The 20206-nt window shown below is 37.8% G+C and overlaps 1 protein-coding gene across 1 annotated transcript in view; it reads left to right on the top strand.

The window, feature by feature from the left end:
- Positions 1 to 20206, top strand: part of PLXDC2 (plexin domain containing 2) — a 259125-nt gene that overhangs the window by 109544 nt on the left and 129375 nt on the right. Inside the window, exon 3 of the mRNA XM_035893266.1 lies at positions 16351 to 16497. Coding sequence (XP_035749159.1) covers positions 16351 to 16497 — 147 coding nt within the window. The remainder of the gene's footprint in view (positions 1 to 16350; positions 16498 to 20206) is intronic.

Below are 20206 nucleotides of genomic sequence, written 5' to 3'. Positions count from 1 at the left end.
TCCTCCCTCCCATCTTTCTGGGGAGTCTTCACTCCAGTCTTGGGGATTGGGGTTGATTTTTGGTTTTTTGTTTGTTGAGTAATCTACCGCTTTTGTTTATTGTGCTCAGGACATTCAGAAGTGCCTTTTATTTAGAATAAATAGAGCCTAGGAAATGCAATATGTAGGGTGACATTCGTTGCTTGTTCCTTGAAAAAGCAATGAGCGTGAAAATACGTCTTAATGACTAGGTCTATTTTGGCATGTCTTCTTTCAAACAAGGAGAAAAATATGATAAATACACCACCTTTCTTCACATACTCTCATAAAAGAAATGCACACTCTATAATAACTCACTGTTATAACGTAAATGACTTTACATGTATTAATGTTGTTAAAATTAACTCAGGATCGTGGTCATGGTATGACCAACCCTTCTGTTGATCCCTGAAGCACTGTAGCCATAAAGGTAATGAAGGCAGGTAGCAGAGGTTCCTGTTGCTCTTTTGCGTTTATTGGAAAAGGAACTGGTCCCTGAAACACATCTAGTATGGATGTTGAGTCCCCAGTATCTACCACTAAGGTATCCACAAAGGCATTCCTTTTTTAACTTGCTAATGTAGGCATGACCACTGGGCACTGGAAAAGGCTTAATAATCCATTAGTGTATAAAGGTGCATTACATAGATGTTGCATAATAATTTTTCCACAGTTTGAAATGTTCGTAATTTTTCAAGTGCTATCCTGTGATTATGGCTATGTACAACACTGTAAAGAGGTGATTCTCCTTCGGTATTTATAATTTTTGTCTCTTTATCCCAGCTCTTCTATAAAGCAGTTCCAGTTGCCGGTTTTATAGAAGATTTATAGGCAACTTGCTTGGTCCTTTGCTTCACCAGTCTCTGTCCCTGATCCTTGTGACTGCTTAACTCCCAGTGAACAGTAAAACACTAAAAAGCAAAATACAGATAAATTAAAATGGAGCGGTTTCTAATATATGGCTTGTATTGTCATTAGCAGAAGATGACAAACTTTGAAAAATAACTTTGGGACATGTGAATTACTTATGAGCTCTTTGCCACTGTGTAGATACTACATCAAAACAAGAGTCTTTCACAAACTTCCGATATCAAAGAGGAATCCAGCAATAAAATAATAGATTAAATCATAGTCAGGCTTGAGCTGAGTGTAGCCATGCTAACAGTAAGGTTTTACTGCTTTGCACCATGAAAAGAGTGAGAAAAACATAATTTTTCATATAAAGTCTTAGAACAGAATGAATTATTGCAGCTGTATGACAGGAAAAGATTCAGTTCCACGTAAGAAACGGCATGCTGAGGATGCTAAGTCAAATCAAGCTTGACTTTATCTCACTTTCTCCACTCCTCCCAACATAGTACTTGTGAGCATAGAAAATTATGGCTATTTCAGTGCAAAACAAATTTATTTTTTTAGATAGTGATTTGTTTATTCCTGTGGATCTCACTTTTATCTCCTGCTGTGTATTGCTTTTAACCAAAATAGAGTTGTTGCTAACTCAAGACACCCTTCTTTCTTTTTCTCTCCTTTCTTTAGTTTCTCTGGATGTTGTTTCAAATGTGAATTTTAGCAATTCCTGTATTTTAGACCCAGAAAGTCTTTCCCCTATCAAAACATCATGGGTGGATTTCCTACTGGCAACAACCTTTGGCTGAATTTTGCATTTTCTCCCAGAGTTTCTGCCCACAAAAAGGCTTCTCCCTTATCAGTCCCAGTCACTCATGGAAGTGAAGATGTCTGATTCTAACTGGCAAAAACAACAGTAGAGATTGAGTTTTACAGCCCTTGGGATTTGAGAGCAATTACTCTCAGCTACTGACAGCAGTGTCAGCATGCCCACTGCTCTGTTCTTACTGCAAGCCTGAGCAAGGGGAAAAAAAAAATAATGGTTAAGATTAAATTTCACTCAGCTGGACAAATGATAAGGCAGTCTTGCGATTACTGCTCGAATGCACTGTATTGAAAGCAGAAAAACTTGTCCATGCATAATTGAAGGCTCAAAACTAAACAATATCATGGTTACATAGTGAGCTGTCAGTTTGGCCAAGCCTGCCTCCATTTTTTTTCCTTTTGTTTTTTTTTTTTCTTTTTTCCCCCCATCCCAATGTTTTAATGCCTGTTGCATCTGAAGGAATAAAGAGCAGTGTTCCTAACACTGTATTCTGAAACCACGGTCTCTCCAAGTTACTGAGAAGAATGTTCTGCATTTAAGAAAAATATTCTTATTATCATATAATGTTTCTGTTATCTTTCCTCATCCCAAGCTACAAGAGACACACACTTTACTTCTAAAGTCTGTTTTCTGACTTGCCACCTCTTAGAGCCTTTAATTATCTGTGTAGACCTGCCAGCTTGCTTAGCTTTTGAATTTATAGTTCAAATATTTTGCTTAAACAGTGTTTGTATCTTTCTTTCCCTTTCAGTGATCCTCAGCAATGCAAGAGTGAATTCAATAGACAGTATTTTGATATGCTTATTCAGTGTAATAAAATTGTGGATGCTATTGATCTCTGCATCATGACAGCATTCTTTTTTAACATGTAGCCACATTTTAAGGTGGCTTATAAAGTATAAAAGTAATGCATATTCAGTACAAAGGTTTAACCAGATTTTAGTTTTTAAATGTTTATTTTAATTAAAACATTTGACAAATAACTGAGGAGGAACGAAGCTTTCCAGAACACAGATTTGTCAGTGGAGTTGGCTGATTCTTTAGAGAGCAAAAAAGCAGTACTTCTGAAATCTGTATTTGCAGAAAGCCATGTGAAAAAAAAAAAAACAAGAAAACAAAACTAAAAAACCAAAGAGACGGTCAGTTTTATCCGTGATACCTGCTTTCTAATGTTGCTTCATTTTGAGGACAGATTGTAGACTAATTGAGCTCAAATAGTATTGAGCCCTTGCCTAAAATAAAATGATCTCAAAACAAAATTTGCCAGTTCATTTAAGTTCTAAGTGAAGAAATCCGCTTTAACTGATTTGATTACATGGCTGCAGCTTACCCAATCTACTTGCAAAATCTTTTTCATAACAAAAGTTGCATTCATTCTTATTTTTAGGGAATTATAATTGTTTCTTGTTCACAGTTAATAATTACTACATCATGTGATTTTTTTGGTGTATGTAAGGGATTCATTCAAGAGAGGGAGGGAAAATTTGGGGTCCTCCTGTAGGCTTGCAAATATTCTTCTCAATCTTTGATTAACCTTTGGTCATTTATTATAGATGAAGCTTACTGACATTTCCAGGGCTAAAACTGCTGTGACTAAAAAACCTGATTTTACAGTTGAAGGTGGTATTACATCAGGTTCTCTGCCATTTTGGACCCTAGCTTATACTGCCTTAGACCATGTCATGTTTGGTTGTATTTACAAAGTTGTCTTGCTGATTTTAAGCCAGTGTAACTTAAGCCCAGAAGTCTGGTTGGGTGTGTGCTGTTGATGGCTCTGTTATTTCTGTAATGTTCTAGAGGATTGAACAAGTGTCCGGTATGATTCCTCCCCACTGCACGTCACTGAACTGTGAAAGCCCTAGAGCTCATTGATGTTGAAAGTTGTGGGTGCCAAAATTTATAAAATTAGACAAATTCATGGAATAGAAATTTGTCAAGGATTATTAAACACAAAAGGAGTTCCTGAAAAGCAGATCACTAGAACCTACAAAAAATGTGGATTTACCACTTGTTTGCCCCAGGTCCTTTACTCTTCCTAGGCATCGTTTACAGTCAGTTCTGGGGACTGGACTAAAAGGATGTTTGGCCTAAGAGAGTAGGGCTGTTCTTGTGCACTTATTGGTATCCACTCACTAAATTAAGTTAAATTTCATATTATTATTTTCATAGTTAGAAGCTTGGAAAATTACAACAGAGATTTAGGATGTACTGGAGGAACAGTCTTGGGATATGCTGGAGTTGCACTGAAACCATCATGGACATATCTCTTGCTTTTCTATGTAGCAGACTATTTAGATGTGATATTTTTGTTGCAAGAGAGCTAAAATTTGCTGTTAATATAGTTGATATAGTAATTGAAGGCTAAGATGTATAGGATTTTCTTACGGTGTTTCTAAACTTCTATTACACTCTTTTCTGAAAAGGTTGTTATTGCTATTCTAAAATGTTTTTACCCACACTTTTCAATAGTTTACTTTGGAAAATTACCTTGTTACTTTGGAGATGATGGAGATGGAGGATGTAATTCATTTTCAGAAAAATCAGGTCTCCTTTTTTCAAACTGAGTCAAGGGAAAAAAAAAATGTCCCTTCTTTATGTGATGTTAGGGAAGGTATTTGTACTTTCTCAAAAGCAAGCTACTTCAGATGACATCTTAAGTCAAATTAAAATTTCTGTAAATTAGTGCTAAAACCAGTATTTAACTGATTATTTTTAATAGCTATAAAGAAGAGCCAGAAAGTTAATTGTTCTGGAAGCAGCACTAGTCACACATGAAACATCCTAGTCCTCTACTGTTAGTAAATCACGCCAAATAGAATGTCGCCTGCAACTAGAATTAGAATCTGGGACAATCATTAATTTACTCACTTTTTTTCTGCTTGTCCAGCAGAGTTTTCCACCAGTGATGTCACGCTTTCTAGCTGGCCAGCAGTCTGATCTATCACTGTCTTGTTTTCTTTCAGGTTTTCAGTTGCAAAATGGTGAACTAGACAAAAGCCTCATATATCTTTTTGTATTGAATGTATTAATTGCTTACGTAAATCAAGTAATCTTGACACTTGCACCAAGTCTTGCTACAGTCTTCAGCTGGACTGAATTCATTACCAGCTCTGCAAGAAGTGTAGCAATGAGCCTGTCAACATTGCATTATTCTCAACCTGAACTCAAGGGGTGATGGTTCTACTAATAACTCAGATATAGCCGAAAAAGAAAAAGGCGAAGACTGGAGGTGAGATTCAGTCTCACTGTCTTTTAAACTTGCAGGGGGGGAAGAAATTAAAAACAAGTTTTCCCACCCCTAAGTAAGGGAATTCACAGTTCTCTGTGGTAATCCTGAGTTCATTTCCACATGCTTAGCTGTGTTGGCACACAAGGCATTTAATTTAACATGCTGATGATAATGAATTTTTATAGCAAGGAAGGAGACAGGGGATTCAGAATCTAATGGAATTTACCTTTGAATTTTCTCGATGATAATATTTTACATTTTCCATACCCCTCTTCATCTCCAAGTTCCTAAAGCACATTACAATTATTCCAGAATCGCTGAACTCATGACTGAAAAGAGCTATGAGCGGTATCAACAACAGACCTTGCCCTTTCTTTCTGAACTAATTATTTCAGTCATATATGCCCCAGCCCTTGCTTGCAGAAGTTGGCTGAAAATAGATTCAGCTGGTGAAAGCTAAATATTAGTGTGGCCGTGAAGACTGGGAAGGTCTCTTCCTACCAGCCACTTTCTTTCTGACCCTCTTCGCATTCACCCTGGAGTGACCCCATGATGACGACTTGTATCGATGCAGTCATGCAAAAAGTAGAGGATGATGCTCGTTTCAACCCATGCAAAACAAAAAGCCCCATCTAATTTAACAGCACACGGCAAATTGTATATAGCCGGTTTGGAGCAGGGAGAGAGGGTGAATACGTTACTGAGTTGTTAGTGCAGGGGAATTTGGGTAGGTGAGTAAAAAGTTGTTACACTAAGACACATAATTCCAGTTTGGGTAATACCAATCCTTAGGGATAGATTTTCAAAGCTGTAGGAATCCTGCTGACATTGATGGATTACTCTGTGCCGCTCTGAAAAGCTTTCATGGTTTTGTAATATGGGAGAGTCAATTATCTGTTATCCCGAAACAGTAACAACTTGGCATGTAAGTAGATGGGCGCATCGTTTCAGATTTGGTCAGATGCTTACTTTGACTGTGTGTAAATTTAGTAATTGTAACTTGAGAGCTTTCAGCATCTATTAGGAAGTCACTGGCCTGTCTTCACTGAGAATGCGTGAGTTATGCAGGTTTTTCAAAGAAAATAATAGATGGGGTGAAAGCTTGAAATTCGTATTGGGGGGGATCAGAGCTAAGAAAGTTCCATTTGTAAAATCTGCATTTGTCCTTCCAAAAAATGCTAGCTAAATGCTATCAACTGCTGAAGAAAATGCTGCTGAAACATGTTTAATAGGTGTAGTATTTCATACACAGAACAGAAATTAATAAGTAATGAAAATAACAGATTTTTTTCTTTCGTCTGTACCACTGGTATGCATTCATGTGCAGCATGTCTAGCTTTTCACAGACCATCAGTAAGAAAACAGTATATTTATTTCTTACAGTTGTGCAATTGATGACTATGTAGTTGAATGAAATAGCAAATTATTTCTGAGAGTTCTCATTCTGGTGAAAATGTAATTCATGTGCTATACATCTGGACTACAGTTATATTAATATAAGTGAGAAAAGGGTTTACAGCTTTTATTTTCTGATAAAAATGGAAGTAGAACACTTGATGCTATCATTTAGTCATTAACAGTGTATAAATGTTACTTATTAATATTATCTTCATGGTACATGTCAGGCATATTGCTCCCTCACCTTGGAAATCAAAGTAATTTCTTAAATATAGTGCAGCAGTTAGTTTCTTACATAAGCATTCAGTTAAGGGTGGTACACATCTATATACTGCTCTAATAATGTATATGAATTCATATAAAATACTAGGCTACTGTCATATTTATGAAAGGCTGGAGTCTGTAGAGGTGGTTTTCTTTTTTTAGTTGGAGTTAATATTGAAGGTGAAGGTGAAATTCAGCTACCCAGTTTGGATACACAAGTAGATGAATTATGTTCAAGTTCTTGCATGTGAGGTAAGCTATCCTACCATAGATGGTGGAATTCAATTGCCTAGCTATAGATGTCTGGTAGCGTTTTAGGCACTGTTGATAACCACAGACTGGATGGTCTGTTGCTCCTCCTGTAAGATAGGGGTCTGCTGTAGGTCCTGGATCATACCTGCAAAGGTCTCGGATGTTGTGATTCTTCCTCGCTCCCCGCAACCCCACAAAAAAAAAAAAAAAAGTCATTTAGAATGCAAGTAAAATCTCATGTCTTCATCTTTCTGTTTTTCTGTGGTTAGGAGGGGAAATACATGTTTGCCATCGCTTTTTTTTTTGCTTAAAATTGTGAAAAGACACCCTTCAAATGAAAAGTAATTCTGTAGCACCTTGTGTTTTATCTTCTAGTGTCCTGTGTTTAGCCAAAAGCCAAAACTGGAAATATAAGTTTATAAAACTTTTCCACTTTGATTCACTCCACCCTTAAAGAGCAAGATAGAGTTTGAAATATTTGAGAATATTGGATCAACTGGATGCTGGGTTAACTTGAAGGCAGTAGTGCTTTTCAGAGACAGAAGAGAGAGGATATTATTTGGCGTCTTGATCTTGTCCGAGTAATTGCAAAGTGCTGGCAGTATCCGTCCTGAAAAGAGCAAGAGTGCAGATCCTGCAGAAAGCTGGTTTGGAGCCTGATATACCTCATCAAGCATCTCAATTAAATAAACGTCTTACAGTTGTGGAACTTTTATTAGAGACCTCTCAAGGGATTTTTTTGAGTGTAGCTGCAAGATGAGGTAAAGAAGCATTTCTGTGACAAGTCCTTAAGAAATGTGATTGGTGAGAACAGTTTGTTAAAGTTGTACATAGTGTTCTTTTCAGCGTTCTTGTATAGAATATCCTGACAGAACTACTGTTATGTATGTACATAGAAAAACACACATGAACAAAGCAAAATGCATACTTTTTCCAAAGCAAAGAGCAGTAGAAACTGGGGCTGCACCTTAATTGCTTTAATCGTCACTATCTTATCCCTGTAAGATGTGAATCGTGATTTTGAAATTCCGCATATTGGTTGGGGATTCTGGCCAGTCCTGTTTCAGTAACTAAAGATTCAAGTGTATTGTGTGTGAGAACTAAACTAGAAAGTGCTCTGGTTAAATAGACTGCCAGTTTTGGTTGCAATCTGTTTAAAGTGAGTGTTCTCCCGAGAAGCCATGCTGATGTAGCTTGTCCTTTAGCGCCTAGTCTCTGCGATGAGCTGCTGGCTGGCTATGTGCTGAACAGCACGGCTTTGGCAAAGATGGGTGCTGAGTGAGGTGAGCACAGGACACCTTGAAAAGCTTCTAATTAGGCTTTATCTCTACAGGTAAAAAGCTACCGCGTTAATAAAGTCGTGTTCCTGCCTATATCAACTTGATATCGGTCGTACGTGTTCTTTCAACTGATTGCCCTACGCTTTCAGCTGTGAGCCCTGATGGATCTGTAAGACACAGTATTAACTGCTGAGGAATTACGGCACACACCAGTGAGTGCAGCTTCCTGCGCTGTCCTACATAAAGCCCTGATCAACTAGAAACTACACCTGCTTATATTAATTTAATCCTCCAGATCTGTAACACTTTTCTTCCCGATTTAGATTTGCCATCTTTCCTCCTCTTGTGAGGCTTCTGGGCTGCTGGGTCACAGCTGCTCTGTTTTCATCTTGCCTTTTCCAATAGAGAAGGGACAAAGAATGGGAAACAAGGACAAATTACTCATCCCAGCTTCTGAATATGCACCAGAGGAAGAAATAGGCTATGGAGAGTTTAAAGTTGCTCTAATAGCTGGATCAAAAAATAAAAAAGGGAATAATATTAAACTGAATTTATTGTGTATCTTGGGGGCAGGGGCAAAAAAACTGCACAAGTGTGGCTGTAGGTACGTAAATGTATATACACTCAAAAAATACATTCTTGGTTATACTCCACACAAGAAAGGACTAAAATACTAATGACAAAAATGTAATTATTTATGGTATTATCTGGAGTCATGAGCCCCCAAGAATAGGGTTGGCAACAGACATGGGGTCATAGCCACTGATGTCCTGTAATCTAGGCCTGGCAGTTGGTTTGTTATGTTTACAAACAGTCATTTTTAGAGTTTCGGTTTATGAAGACTTTAGTCATTTATACATATCTAAAAATGACAAAATAAACTCTATAACATGCTTCATAATTACACCAGAATCAAATTCCTGCTAGGTGTTTTCATGGTCATTTTATTGCAACGGTTCCTATTATTTTCCGTTAGCGGAGAGGGTGCTACAGAGCAGCTAATAAAGGCTTACTTTGATAATGTAATTTCTCAAACTCCCGCTCCAGCAAATCAGGAACAAAAGTGCATAATAAATATTTCCCTACTGTAATTGGGTTTTGAGTGACTTGGTGATTTGCCTTTTTTCCTGTCTTAAGTAAGGCATTGTAGAGACTTTTGCTCTTTTGAAGCTTGTCTCTTATGACAAGACAGTCCAAGGGGCTTTATAAGACTGCTGTAATGACCCCTAAATAGGCTGACAGTTTTATAGCAGTCCCCAAGAGGGAAGCTTCCTTTCAAAAGCGGCTGAATATCATGAAAAAGGCAGCAGCTCCTTCACAAAGCCGGAAAGACTAAACGGCTTTTTGGATTAATAACAGGTTTATGGCATCCTTCTCTGCCAGACTGCCTGTCAGCATGTGAGATTCTCCATTACAGGCACTGTCAAGTGCTCAGAAAAGTGTGTTTAAAAAACCTGAGACTTTAAGATGTTGTAGAGCTGTATAAAGCCATGCATGAACATAAGGGTGAGAGCTGTGAGCTAAATGCTTTTGTTTCCTCCCCGCTGATGACATCGTTTAGTGTTTACAATAACAACTTCCAGATGTTACGTCCACTGAGATTCTGGGCAAAGTGGCTTCCACACTGACCCTAATGCAAACCTGAGTTTGAGGACTCCTGCACACACCCACCCACCCACCAGACTTTTAGGACTCTGCAGAGTGCTCATGTAGATTGTTCTTGGAGAGTATAGCATGAGATGAAGTTTTTAATACCAGTGCTTGCAGGCAAAAGATTTCGTCTTTTGTTAGATTGGGTTCTCCTCATTCATTAGACATGATATTAGCTATTCAAAACTGATTTTGCTAAGGCTTGTATAATTAACAGTGATATTTTGCAGGCTATTTTCATGTTTCTGTTGACTGTTGATGTGGAATATGTATGCTATGTTCATATATATATTTCTCCTAAGTTCTTCCCACATCAGATATTAAAACAACCAAAAACCCAAAAGAACAGATTGAAGCGTTGTCATTGTGAAAGCAGTGAGGCAGTTTTGTCAATTGTGTGTTTCTTCAGTAGAGATTCATACAGAACAAATGCTTTTGTTAAGAAGTTGAACAGCAAAGAGTTTATCCTTGATACAAAGCAATTCTGAAATGAAATTGGTACTTCCGAGCATCAGAGAACCACTTGTAACAATCAGGCTTCTGAAGTAGCAGCCGCTGTACATATACTCTGCAAGGCTTCCATGTGGTAGTTCGCATGTAGCTTATCTACCAAAACTAGAGCTTCCACGTTTTGAGAGAACAGTTCAGATCAAGCATTCCTCAGGGTTCTGCAGTTATCAGATCCTAGAAAACTGTAAAACTGCATCGTAATGTTGCTGTTATGATTATAGTACTCTGTATTAAAATGCAGTTACATGGCAGCAGCAGGTGAAGTGTCTCCACATTTTCTCTGGCCTTAATCTTCCCATTAGGAGCCAATCTCAGGATAGATGGTCTTTTCTCATCCTCTCTCATCTCCTATGTTAATGTCTGTTAGATTTGGGATATTCTCCACATATCCTCGCCGCCAGCGCCTGCCTAAAGAAAAGGTAAATAAATATGGAAATTCAATTACACCACCATGCACACATGCTTCCTCTGCCCTGGTAACACAGAGTGTCACCATGCATCTCTCCCACCCCTTCTCAGCATCCAAACACGTGCTGGCTGGAAAAGGCTTTTGGTCAGCTGCAATGCAGAGCCTAGTTCAAGTCCTACACAAGTTGTCGTTTCTATTCTCTCCTGTGCTATTTTTAGCTGGTGGGTACTAATAATGCTCAGAAATCTAAGAGCAATTTTCTAACAAAAATCTGAAACAATTCAGAAGTCAATTTTAGCTGCATTTTACTGACAGGGTAGGCAGAGATACAGTACAAGAGTAACAAGCATTACGTGAGATTGGGAAAGATTTTTTTTTTGTATGTATGCAGGGCCATCTTGTTGCTGGCTTATTTTAATACAAAGGGTGTTCTTTTTTCTTCTGCAAAATGAATTCTGAGAACTGCTTTTCTTCATTAGGGAAATACTTTTAATTGCTGGCTCATTTCCCTCCTCTAAATTTCCCAGGCAGTATTTTATTATTATCTTTGCTTTCTCCCGAAAAGTAGTCTATTTTTAAATGTATAATTGCCTGTTTTCTCTTTCCAGTGTTTCTATTTTATTCTAAAAATGCAGTTTTTAGAAAACATGATTGTCTTATTAATTTCATAGGCTATTCATCTATAAATGCTCATATTATATTCAGAGTTAAAGATGAATTTCTGAGCTTTATGTTTGGTGATTAATTTCCTCAGCACTAATTTTTGGGGCGAATACCAGCAGTACTTTCAGTTAATTTAAAAGTATGCCTAGCCTGTGATTTTAGCAGTATTTAGGCAATTTGTTAATGTCTCTTATTAAAAATCAAATACCAGGCCTTCCTTTTACAGTGGTAAAATTAGGCATCTATAAAGTCTAACTCCATATCTTCAGTGGCTTCAGAGTTTGTTCGTTGTGGTGTTGTCTCAAGGGAAGCCTGAAAATGCAATTTCAATAAATAGAATATTTAAAGGGACAACAGTTATCGAATTTTATGCAGTCTAATTGTCTTCTATTGCAGCTGGCAATAATTCATGACATTTAATCACAGATATTTGAAGATAAAGAGCCTTGGATGATTGATTTAGTTAGTTTTAATCAGTTGTGTCACAGAAAGTTTCCCAGGACTCTGAGAAGGCAACCAAAACTTAAGCTGCCAAAATGTAACTGCTGGCTGGCTGATCTGTAATGATTTCTCTACAGCATGCTTTTGTGTAACAGCAGAGCTCATTCCTGGATGCCAGCTGCTTTTTCCTCTGGTTGAAGGTACCAGTTGGTCTCAGTTGGAGCCTTAGAGATGTGGCAAAACTCTTTGTTCGGTAACGTCTGTGGTTTGGATCTAATTGGATCCAGTATCTAAAAGGAAAATATTCATGCAGTTGGATTCAACAGAGGCTCTTATTCTTAACCTAAGTCTTGTTTGATACTATCCTCTGGCTCCTAGACATTTACAGTACCTTTCAGTTTCTGTTAAAGAAAAAATGTGACAGGAAGAGAATTAAACCTGTGAAGTCTCATGGTTACATATGTGATATCATCATTGTTGAATCATGATGTCTTATTTCGTTGAGGCAGAGCTTTATTGTTTCATGTCTGGTTTGGTACTATTTTCATGTACATCCTTGACCAGAATCACAGTTAGAAATTTGAAAGCATTTCAGAGGCATAGTGTAGTTGTTACTTTTAAATATCATAGTTACACACGTAGTTACCTCATACTACCTTGATTGTGACAGCTCACCTCACACATTTGAAGCCTTAATCTGTTAAGGGACAGCAGTTATTGAGGAAACGGGTATGCGATGTTTGGACCATATTTGGGAGTATCTGGATATGTAACATACGGGATGGATGTTCAGTCTCTGAATTTGACAAATACTGAACACCAAGAATTTAAAGAAGGTTTAATCTTCAGCTGTACTGAGCTTTCATGAATACTGTATGCGTTCAGCACTCCTGAGAAAATTCAGTTGTAGTTGGAGAAGTAAGGGAATATATTCAAGGTGTCATCAGACAATATCCCTCATGAAAACTGTAAGAAATTAATTTTCTTTACAATCTGTGATAAGATGGCAAATCAGCATTGAGGATTGCCTCAGGTAAAAAATAACTTATTTCCCCAAAAGGGAAGAGTTATGAGAAAGGTTCTAATAAATATTGCCTTTATACTCACAGAGGTTGCCAACAGTAATCCTCATAGCTGGGGGAAAAAAATCTCTGGAAAAATCCTTTGCTTAAAAGCTGTACTTGTCAATAAAAGAGAGGTGCTTGCTGCTTTATCTAGATGCAGGATTTGGGCAGGGCTGTACATCTAGAGAAGCAATGGGAAATAACTCTCATATCCCCCAAACACCTGGAAAACAAAGAAAAAAAATCTTGAAGTAGTAATGGGTATGTCCTCTGCTTTCTCTGCATGTTCTTTCATTTGGTAACATGCTTCTGCATCATTAAAAGACTCTGTAAAGTTTGTTTCTCTTCATACTTCTATTTATAAGTAATTCTACTGATCTGCAGAAATCTACATCTGTGTGTCATATAACTATTAAAGTTATTTCCTTAATTCAGTAGTTTACATGCAAATTCAGCATAATTCCTGGATCATTTTTCTGTTTTCTTATGCATACAGTACCTGGCAGGGGCTGGAATGTATTGTGAAGCAGGTGCAATCAACCAAAGCCCATAAAGAGGTCTGTCAGAGTGACAACTCATAGGTATCTATTGCTACCAATAAAATGTTTCTCTATAGCTGGGAAATTTATGGAAAACTCCAACAATTTCATTTCCATGGTAATGCATGTTAAAAACTATGAAGGCAGAGACTTGGAATACAAACATGGATTTTAACCTTACTAAGAGCTCCCGAGCTGCTCAGGCCAACTTTAGTAGTTAGCTGTGTGTTCCTTTTTGTAGTCATATTGTAAATTTACAGGTAGGATTAAAAAAAAATAATAATAAATTAGGATGTGAGAGAGAGATTTCTCTTTTAATGGTACATTCATAAAATACATCTGCATGAAGGTTATGAAGCCTTTCCAAGAGCAAGATGAATTCTGTTTTCTTTCTGTCATCCAAGTAGAAATGAATTTATTTCCTTCCAGACGTATCTAAGATTTTTTTAACTTGAATTAAAACAGTAAATGAGACTTTCTTTACACAAAATTTGGTAGTCATTTATAGACGAGTAATTCCTCAAACACTGACAGAATTATTGAGCTGAAGACCATCATTTCAGTCTTTGATCTACATGATGTATGATGAGTCCGCTTTAAGCATGGATCAAGATACCATTTAAAGCATTCTTACAGAGCAACCGACTAGGCTCAGTGTTAGAGCATTCTACTTGGGGAGGTGGAGGCTTAGCTGCTAGTAATTAACTGGAATAGCTTTATTATGAAAAACGGGAAATGCAAAAACCCTGCACAGTTTTAACTATAGTTTAAGTATTGCGTGTTTATCTGAAACAAGCTATTTCGGTAGTTATATCTTCTTCTCTATCTCTTGGAGCTCTTTCCTTGAGACTTTGGGGTGCCTTAAATTCAACTTTTAATTTCTATGGAAATTCTGTCAGAATGATAAATTAGACTGGGAAAATATATATGTTATCAAAACCTTTTAATTTACTGTACCTTCTTTGTACACATGACAGTAACAACTGTTTCTGCTGACCATTAGGGAAGAAAAGAATTTGGTAAGGTGGCTGGCTTTTGTCATCTTCCTGACAGTATGGTTTTAATTATGTTTACTTTTGTGACTAACCTAGAGCTGCTGAAGTTGTTAGAAGTTACTTCAAAAGTGCCAGAGATTTACTGGGCAAGTAGATCCTGGCATATAAAGCACAGCAGAAGATACTTTAAACGTCAAGGAGAAAATAACCTGATTATATCTGCAACAGCTTAAGTAAAATGCATCAGTAATGGTGTTAATGTAGGATGAAATCCAGCTGAAATGGGATTTATGGTCAGTGTATTTAACCTAGAACGTGAACAGTTTCCTCTAGAATATAATCCCTTGCCAAGTACATCTTCATCTCGGGACCATGTCAGTAGAAATGGGTTGTGTATGTTCTGGGGAGTGTGTTTTGGGGAGGGGGTGTCAGGTCAGCATGGCAGGTTGACGTGATTTGAGGGTAGTCCCATGCTGCTTGCTGGGTATGGGAGGTGCTGCAGGAGAAGGAACTTCACCACCACTGGGGGTAATTCCAAATTCTAAGTCTGCTTCTTCCATTTTCTATGCCACTGTTTATTTTCTAAGTTGATTCTAATTTTAAAACACTATAATTGAGGCTTTGTTTATTTTGCTTTGGCACAGAGGAGAAGGAAGGGAGGAAGGAACTGAGAAATATGAGCATGTGCTACTTTTACAATATTACTTGTAGCTATTCAGCAGAAAGCTGGCAATGTTGTTGCTTTAAATATTTTGTGGTTTACAACAGGTTGGGATGAGATAAAGAAGACTGGGAATCTAGGATGTGTTTCATCTCTCAGTTTGGACCATGCACTTTCTTTTTTCCTTTCACCATCTCAGATGTCTTTTAGGAAGGTACAGACCATGGTACCTACTGCCCTTGACAGAAACTGTGGAATTTCCTGTACTTAAATTTAGTAAATGTTTAAAAACCTTGCATAATAAGATTTCAAAATTTAACTCCTTTTTTTTTTTTTTTACTGTGCTAAATGTATATGATCTTAAGTGTAAACTGATTGCAGTGAGGTTCAATGGCATACAGAGTATTTTGAGTGTTGAAGTCTCAGCTTTGTCAATGAAATAAGCAGACATTGCCAAAACTTTGTCTGTCTTCCGAACCGTGCACTTGATTGTGGAATTGGATATCTGCAAACTGCAGGATTTGATGGACCACTAGCACAATCTCCCAAGATACCTGTAGGGTTCATGTATTTTACCTCTGAATTTGCTGTGATGTGAGCATGACAACTGTTTTAAAGACAGCGAGAACTGGGACGCTTTCTTCCACAAATGTATATGTCTTTGTCTCTCTCTGAGTGGTAAATGTACAGTAAAACAATCTTTTGGAGATTTAAAATAAAACAGCATTGTAAGCATATAGCTATTAGGAATTTTTTGAATGTTCTTATAAAAGGTATTCTAGTAAATTATGTTTAGAAATGTTAAAAAATACTTTTTTTTTTTTTTAAGGCATTAGTTGTGAGTACTGCTCATCGCTTTGTTAGAGCATGGCCATTGTTACAGGAACTTACTGGCTGTCTTGCCTTGAAAGCCATCAAACATTTTGCCATAGATCTCACTGATGTGGTTGCAGGAACTGTATGACTGGGATTTGGGGACAGCGAACATTATAATCATAATAGAAGATGATTGCATGAGGCATCTGCTTGCCTTGCCGACTGCTTGCGGTTGGGAGCAGAGCTGTCTTCTGCAACACATTTGCAATGTGTATTTTTTTCTTCGTTGTTGACTTGCGGCGTAGTCTTTCTTCTGCAACACATTTGCAATGTGTATTTTTTTTCTTCATTGTTGATTTGCGGCGTAGTCTTTGCTGCTGCTCCCAGGAGCAACGTGACTCAGTATTTCAAGGGAGAATTTTACATAAAACTGAGGTGCATCTTCCATTCTAATCTGTATTTTCTGTGGCTTTTCTTCCTACTTTTCAGGAGGATACAGATCATAATTATTATACTTCAAGGACATATGGCCCATATGATTCTACCAGCCGGGACTTGTGGGTCAATATAGACCAAATGGAGAAAGACAAAGTAAAGATTCATGGGATCCTTTCCAATACCCATCGGCAAGCAGCAGTAAGTTATTATACCTTTTTCTTCTTTGACTAACATGGATATTTTTCACCAGTGACCAACACAGTAGTATTACTGAGTATTGTGATTACTGTTCACGGATCTTTATCTCTGAATTTTAATTAAGCTGTGAAAGTCTGCAGAGTGTTGCTATGAAGCAATTCCAAGTTGCCTTTTGGACCTGTAATAACAATCCTTCAGAGATGCCTTTACAGATATATTTAAAATTCACCTGTTTTTAAGGATCACAAACTATCAAGCAACAAACTAGTTGTGTTGCTGAGGTTGGAGGGAATTTTATCATTGACTTCAATAGCAACAGAACTGGGCTCAGAATTAAGTTGTTGAAGTTTAAGTCTCCCACAGAGTGTATCTGTGTTTGCACTTCCATTTTTGTATGAGGTGTCACTTACTTTTTCTTTTGGGAGAACTGATAAAACTCCTGAGAATGTCATATAGTAGCAGAAGCGATAGATGGGATCACAATTTCAGGGTGTCAAATAAATATCACAGAGTGTAAATACCAATCTTGTTTAACTTATAGTAATCATGCTGCCTGGTAAAATGGGTATGAAAATAATGGGCTTGCACGCTTAGCAGTGAAATTGAATGCTGCATGATTTATAGATTGCATTCTCAGATCTCACCTGTGGCTGGAAACTGCATATGTAGAAGAGCACATATTAAATACAGAAAATTATAACTCAGAACTGTGGCTCATGAGATTCTTGTTTCATCCATCTGCCAACTTAGCTCCAACAAAATGTCCTTGTGTTTTGCCAGTTTAAAACCAAAATCTAGTTAATGCCTTATTTAAAAGTTGGACAGTTTTTAAAGATGCAAGTGTTTTAAAGCTGAGAGAAAAGCCAAGTTTAATTCATCTTTACTCTCAGTTTATTTGTTATCTCCCTGGCACCAGCCAGGTGACTGTCTCAGAGGAATGTAAGAGGCAGCAAGGAGAAATACTGTGGTATTTAGCTCAGAATACAAAAAGCAGAGTAGGGTGATAAATCCACTACATGTGACTAACGGAGAGTCCAACACATAAAATTTCTTATAGCCAAAAAGACCATGAGGAGCCAGGGATAATGCAAATGCAGAGGGTTCAGGCACTCTAGGGTAGATTTAGTAAAACACTGTATCAGCTATTCTCTTAAGACAATTTGTTTCTAATGAGAAAAAAACCCCAAGGGTACCTAAAAGTGACAACCTGTATTGTCTGCCTCACCTTCTTCATCTGGAATCCTGGTGCTCTGTGTTGAGGGACAGAATGGAAACATGAAAAAAAGTGTAATAAAGGAATTAAAAATACCTATATAAGGTAAAATATCTTTTCCTAGTAAAAGTAACTTATGAGGCTTGGGACCTAAACATTAGTGAAATTCCTTTGAGAAATTTTAACCTGTTGTTTAATGCTTAGTGAAGATGGCACCCTTCCACTCTTTGTTCTAGGCACTTTTGTTTCCGATTGGATCCCTGAGATTATACACCTAAAAATGCCAATTCCAAGGGGGACGTTTTGTTGATGTCATTGAACCAGAGCTTTAAAATCAAACAATGCTTTTGGTCTGGGTTTGGGATCAGCATGGAGAGCCGTTCAGCATGGCAGAGGGGAGTTCGATCCCTTTGAGCGAGGTTAAGACAAAAACGAGGTCAGATGTCGTAAGTCCACCCATTTATTAGTTGTTTGGGGGAAAGAGAGAAAGCAGTGATAGGAAAGGAAGAAAGGAAAGATAAGAAATCAAGCAAGAGGTCCAGATAGAAGAGAGCAGACAGTCACCACCGTGGATCTGTGGCATCCTGGGGGTCTGTGCCTCTGGGGTCTTTGGTGATCGCACACGGAATCTTCAGTGGTCTCCCATGAGGTTGGTGATCTTCCTCTGGAGTCTTTGACAGTCTCCCACGAGGTCCCCTCACAGTCTGAGGCTGCAGCCCTTTTTATAGAGCACAGCCCAGCACGCGCGCACACATTTCGTGCGCTGTACTTTCGGCGGGCTCTGTTCCCGCACTTTCTTGTTGCGGGGCAGGGGCAGGGCTCTGCTCGCAGGCTGTAAGTGGCAGCAAACTGCAAGCCGGGGTGTCCACTGCTTCAGCCAGCCTGCAAGCCACCTTGCCTGCCGCAATGCTGATCTTCGCACATTGCCACACAAAGGAGCAAGCTTTGAGACAGTAGGCTATTCAGTCTCCCAGTAGCTGGCTATTCAGTCTCCCATGCTTGGCAGCATGAGGGCTTCAACTGTTTCTCCCCAAAACAAGTGGTTTAAGAGTTTCCCGCTGAATCTCAGGTGCCCACTCTGTCTCTCTGCCAGCTCTAGCAGAGAAGGCTGTGGTCCCAGTTTAGCACACTGATGTCCAGCTCTTTTCATACTTGCCCAAATATGTTGGACTGTGAACTCGAGCGGTTGCAGCCATGTCTGCATGCTGGTTTAAAGACCTCTTTTTCAGAGATTTGTTTTATGTCCCTCCTGAAGGATGAAAAAGTACCAGTGAGTCATTCTGTAAGGCTTTATATTTTATTTATGTGTCTGTAATTGATTTCTTGTATGTGTCCGAGAAAACAACACCCATGTGTACTACACAATGAAGTTTTTTTAAAAAAAGATGTTTTCTATAACTGTATAACAACTGTAGAGTCATATATTCTGAGGAGATCCTACACAACTAAGCAGCAGTCTCTTCCCTTCTCTTCTACAGAGATAAACTTTGCCATTACCCTTTTTAAAAGGGCATTTTGCACATCTTTCTGTGACTTGGTGATTTACATGCTGATAATTTCTAAAGATTATTCTTCAATTTGGTAGTAGAAGGAGGAGATAAATTACTATATACTAAGTATTAATACATTTTTCTAATAATATCAGGGATTCTAAAAATTTTACACTGCATTTGTGTGTTTTCCTTCATTTGGAAGAATGTAATCCTAAGAGTTCCAAGAAGCTGCTGGTTGGTTTTGCTTGTACAGGAAAAAGTAGTATAGACAGGATCCATGGCCCTATAAACAGCTTAGTCCTTGTTTGGAGAAAGTAACATGCAAATATTAATGGAACAATTAGAATGTCTAGCACTACAGGATTTATATCACTAGTAGTGATTTTTTTTTTTTTTTTTCAGTATCTTGCCACCATCTTTTTAACTTTATAATAAAATTTTAGGTGTTGCCTGGATGCTCAGTGTGTTTAGATTGGATATCTAACAGTTGATTACTCAAACGCTGAACTAAATACAGGATCACCTCATACTTGTGAAGCTCAATTCCCTTTCCTGTCAGTCAATTCTATCATTTACACATGGAGAAAACATTTGTATTCCAGTGAGTTGAAAATTCTGATATTCTTTCTGAAAAATTAGGTATGCTTCCTAGCAGCAAAAGTAAAACCATGTTTATTTCTAGTGGCTGTTACAATATTACACTTTAAAACATTCCTTAAATCTTGTAGGTTCTTTATTACAGTATTACGTTAAACAGTTGTCTATTTTAAACATTTTTACATTGTCAGAATTTAAGGCATCACTTTTTGATTGAAGTCAATGGGAGATCTGTATCTGGCTTGAGTGGGCATAGGAGCAAACATCTTTAAGCAACTTTATACTAATATTTATATTATAGCAACTTAGAAGACTGTTAAGGGGGCATGCTTGTCTTTTGAAGCAGTTTAATGCTTATTGTGTTATTCAGAAAGTTAATGCTAATAGGTAAAATGAACATCACTAT

This window comes from Egretta garzetta, unplaced genomic scaffold, assembly GCF_000687185.1.
Source record: "Egretta garzetta isolate BGI_Z169 unplaced genomic scaffold, ASM68718v1 scaffold434, whole genome shotgun sequence".
Taxonomy (NCBI): domain Eukaryota; kingdom Metazoa; phylum Chordata; class Aves; order Pelecaniformes; family Ardeidae; genus Egretta; species Egretta garzetta.
This window is presented reverse-complemented; position numbering and strand designations above follow the sequence as displayed.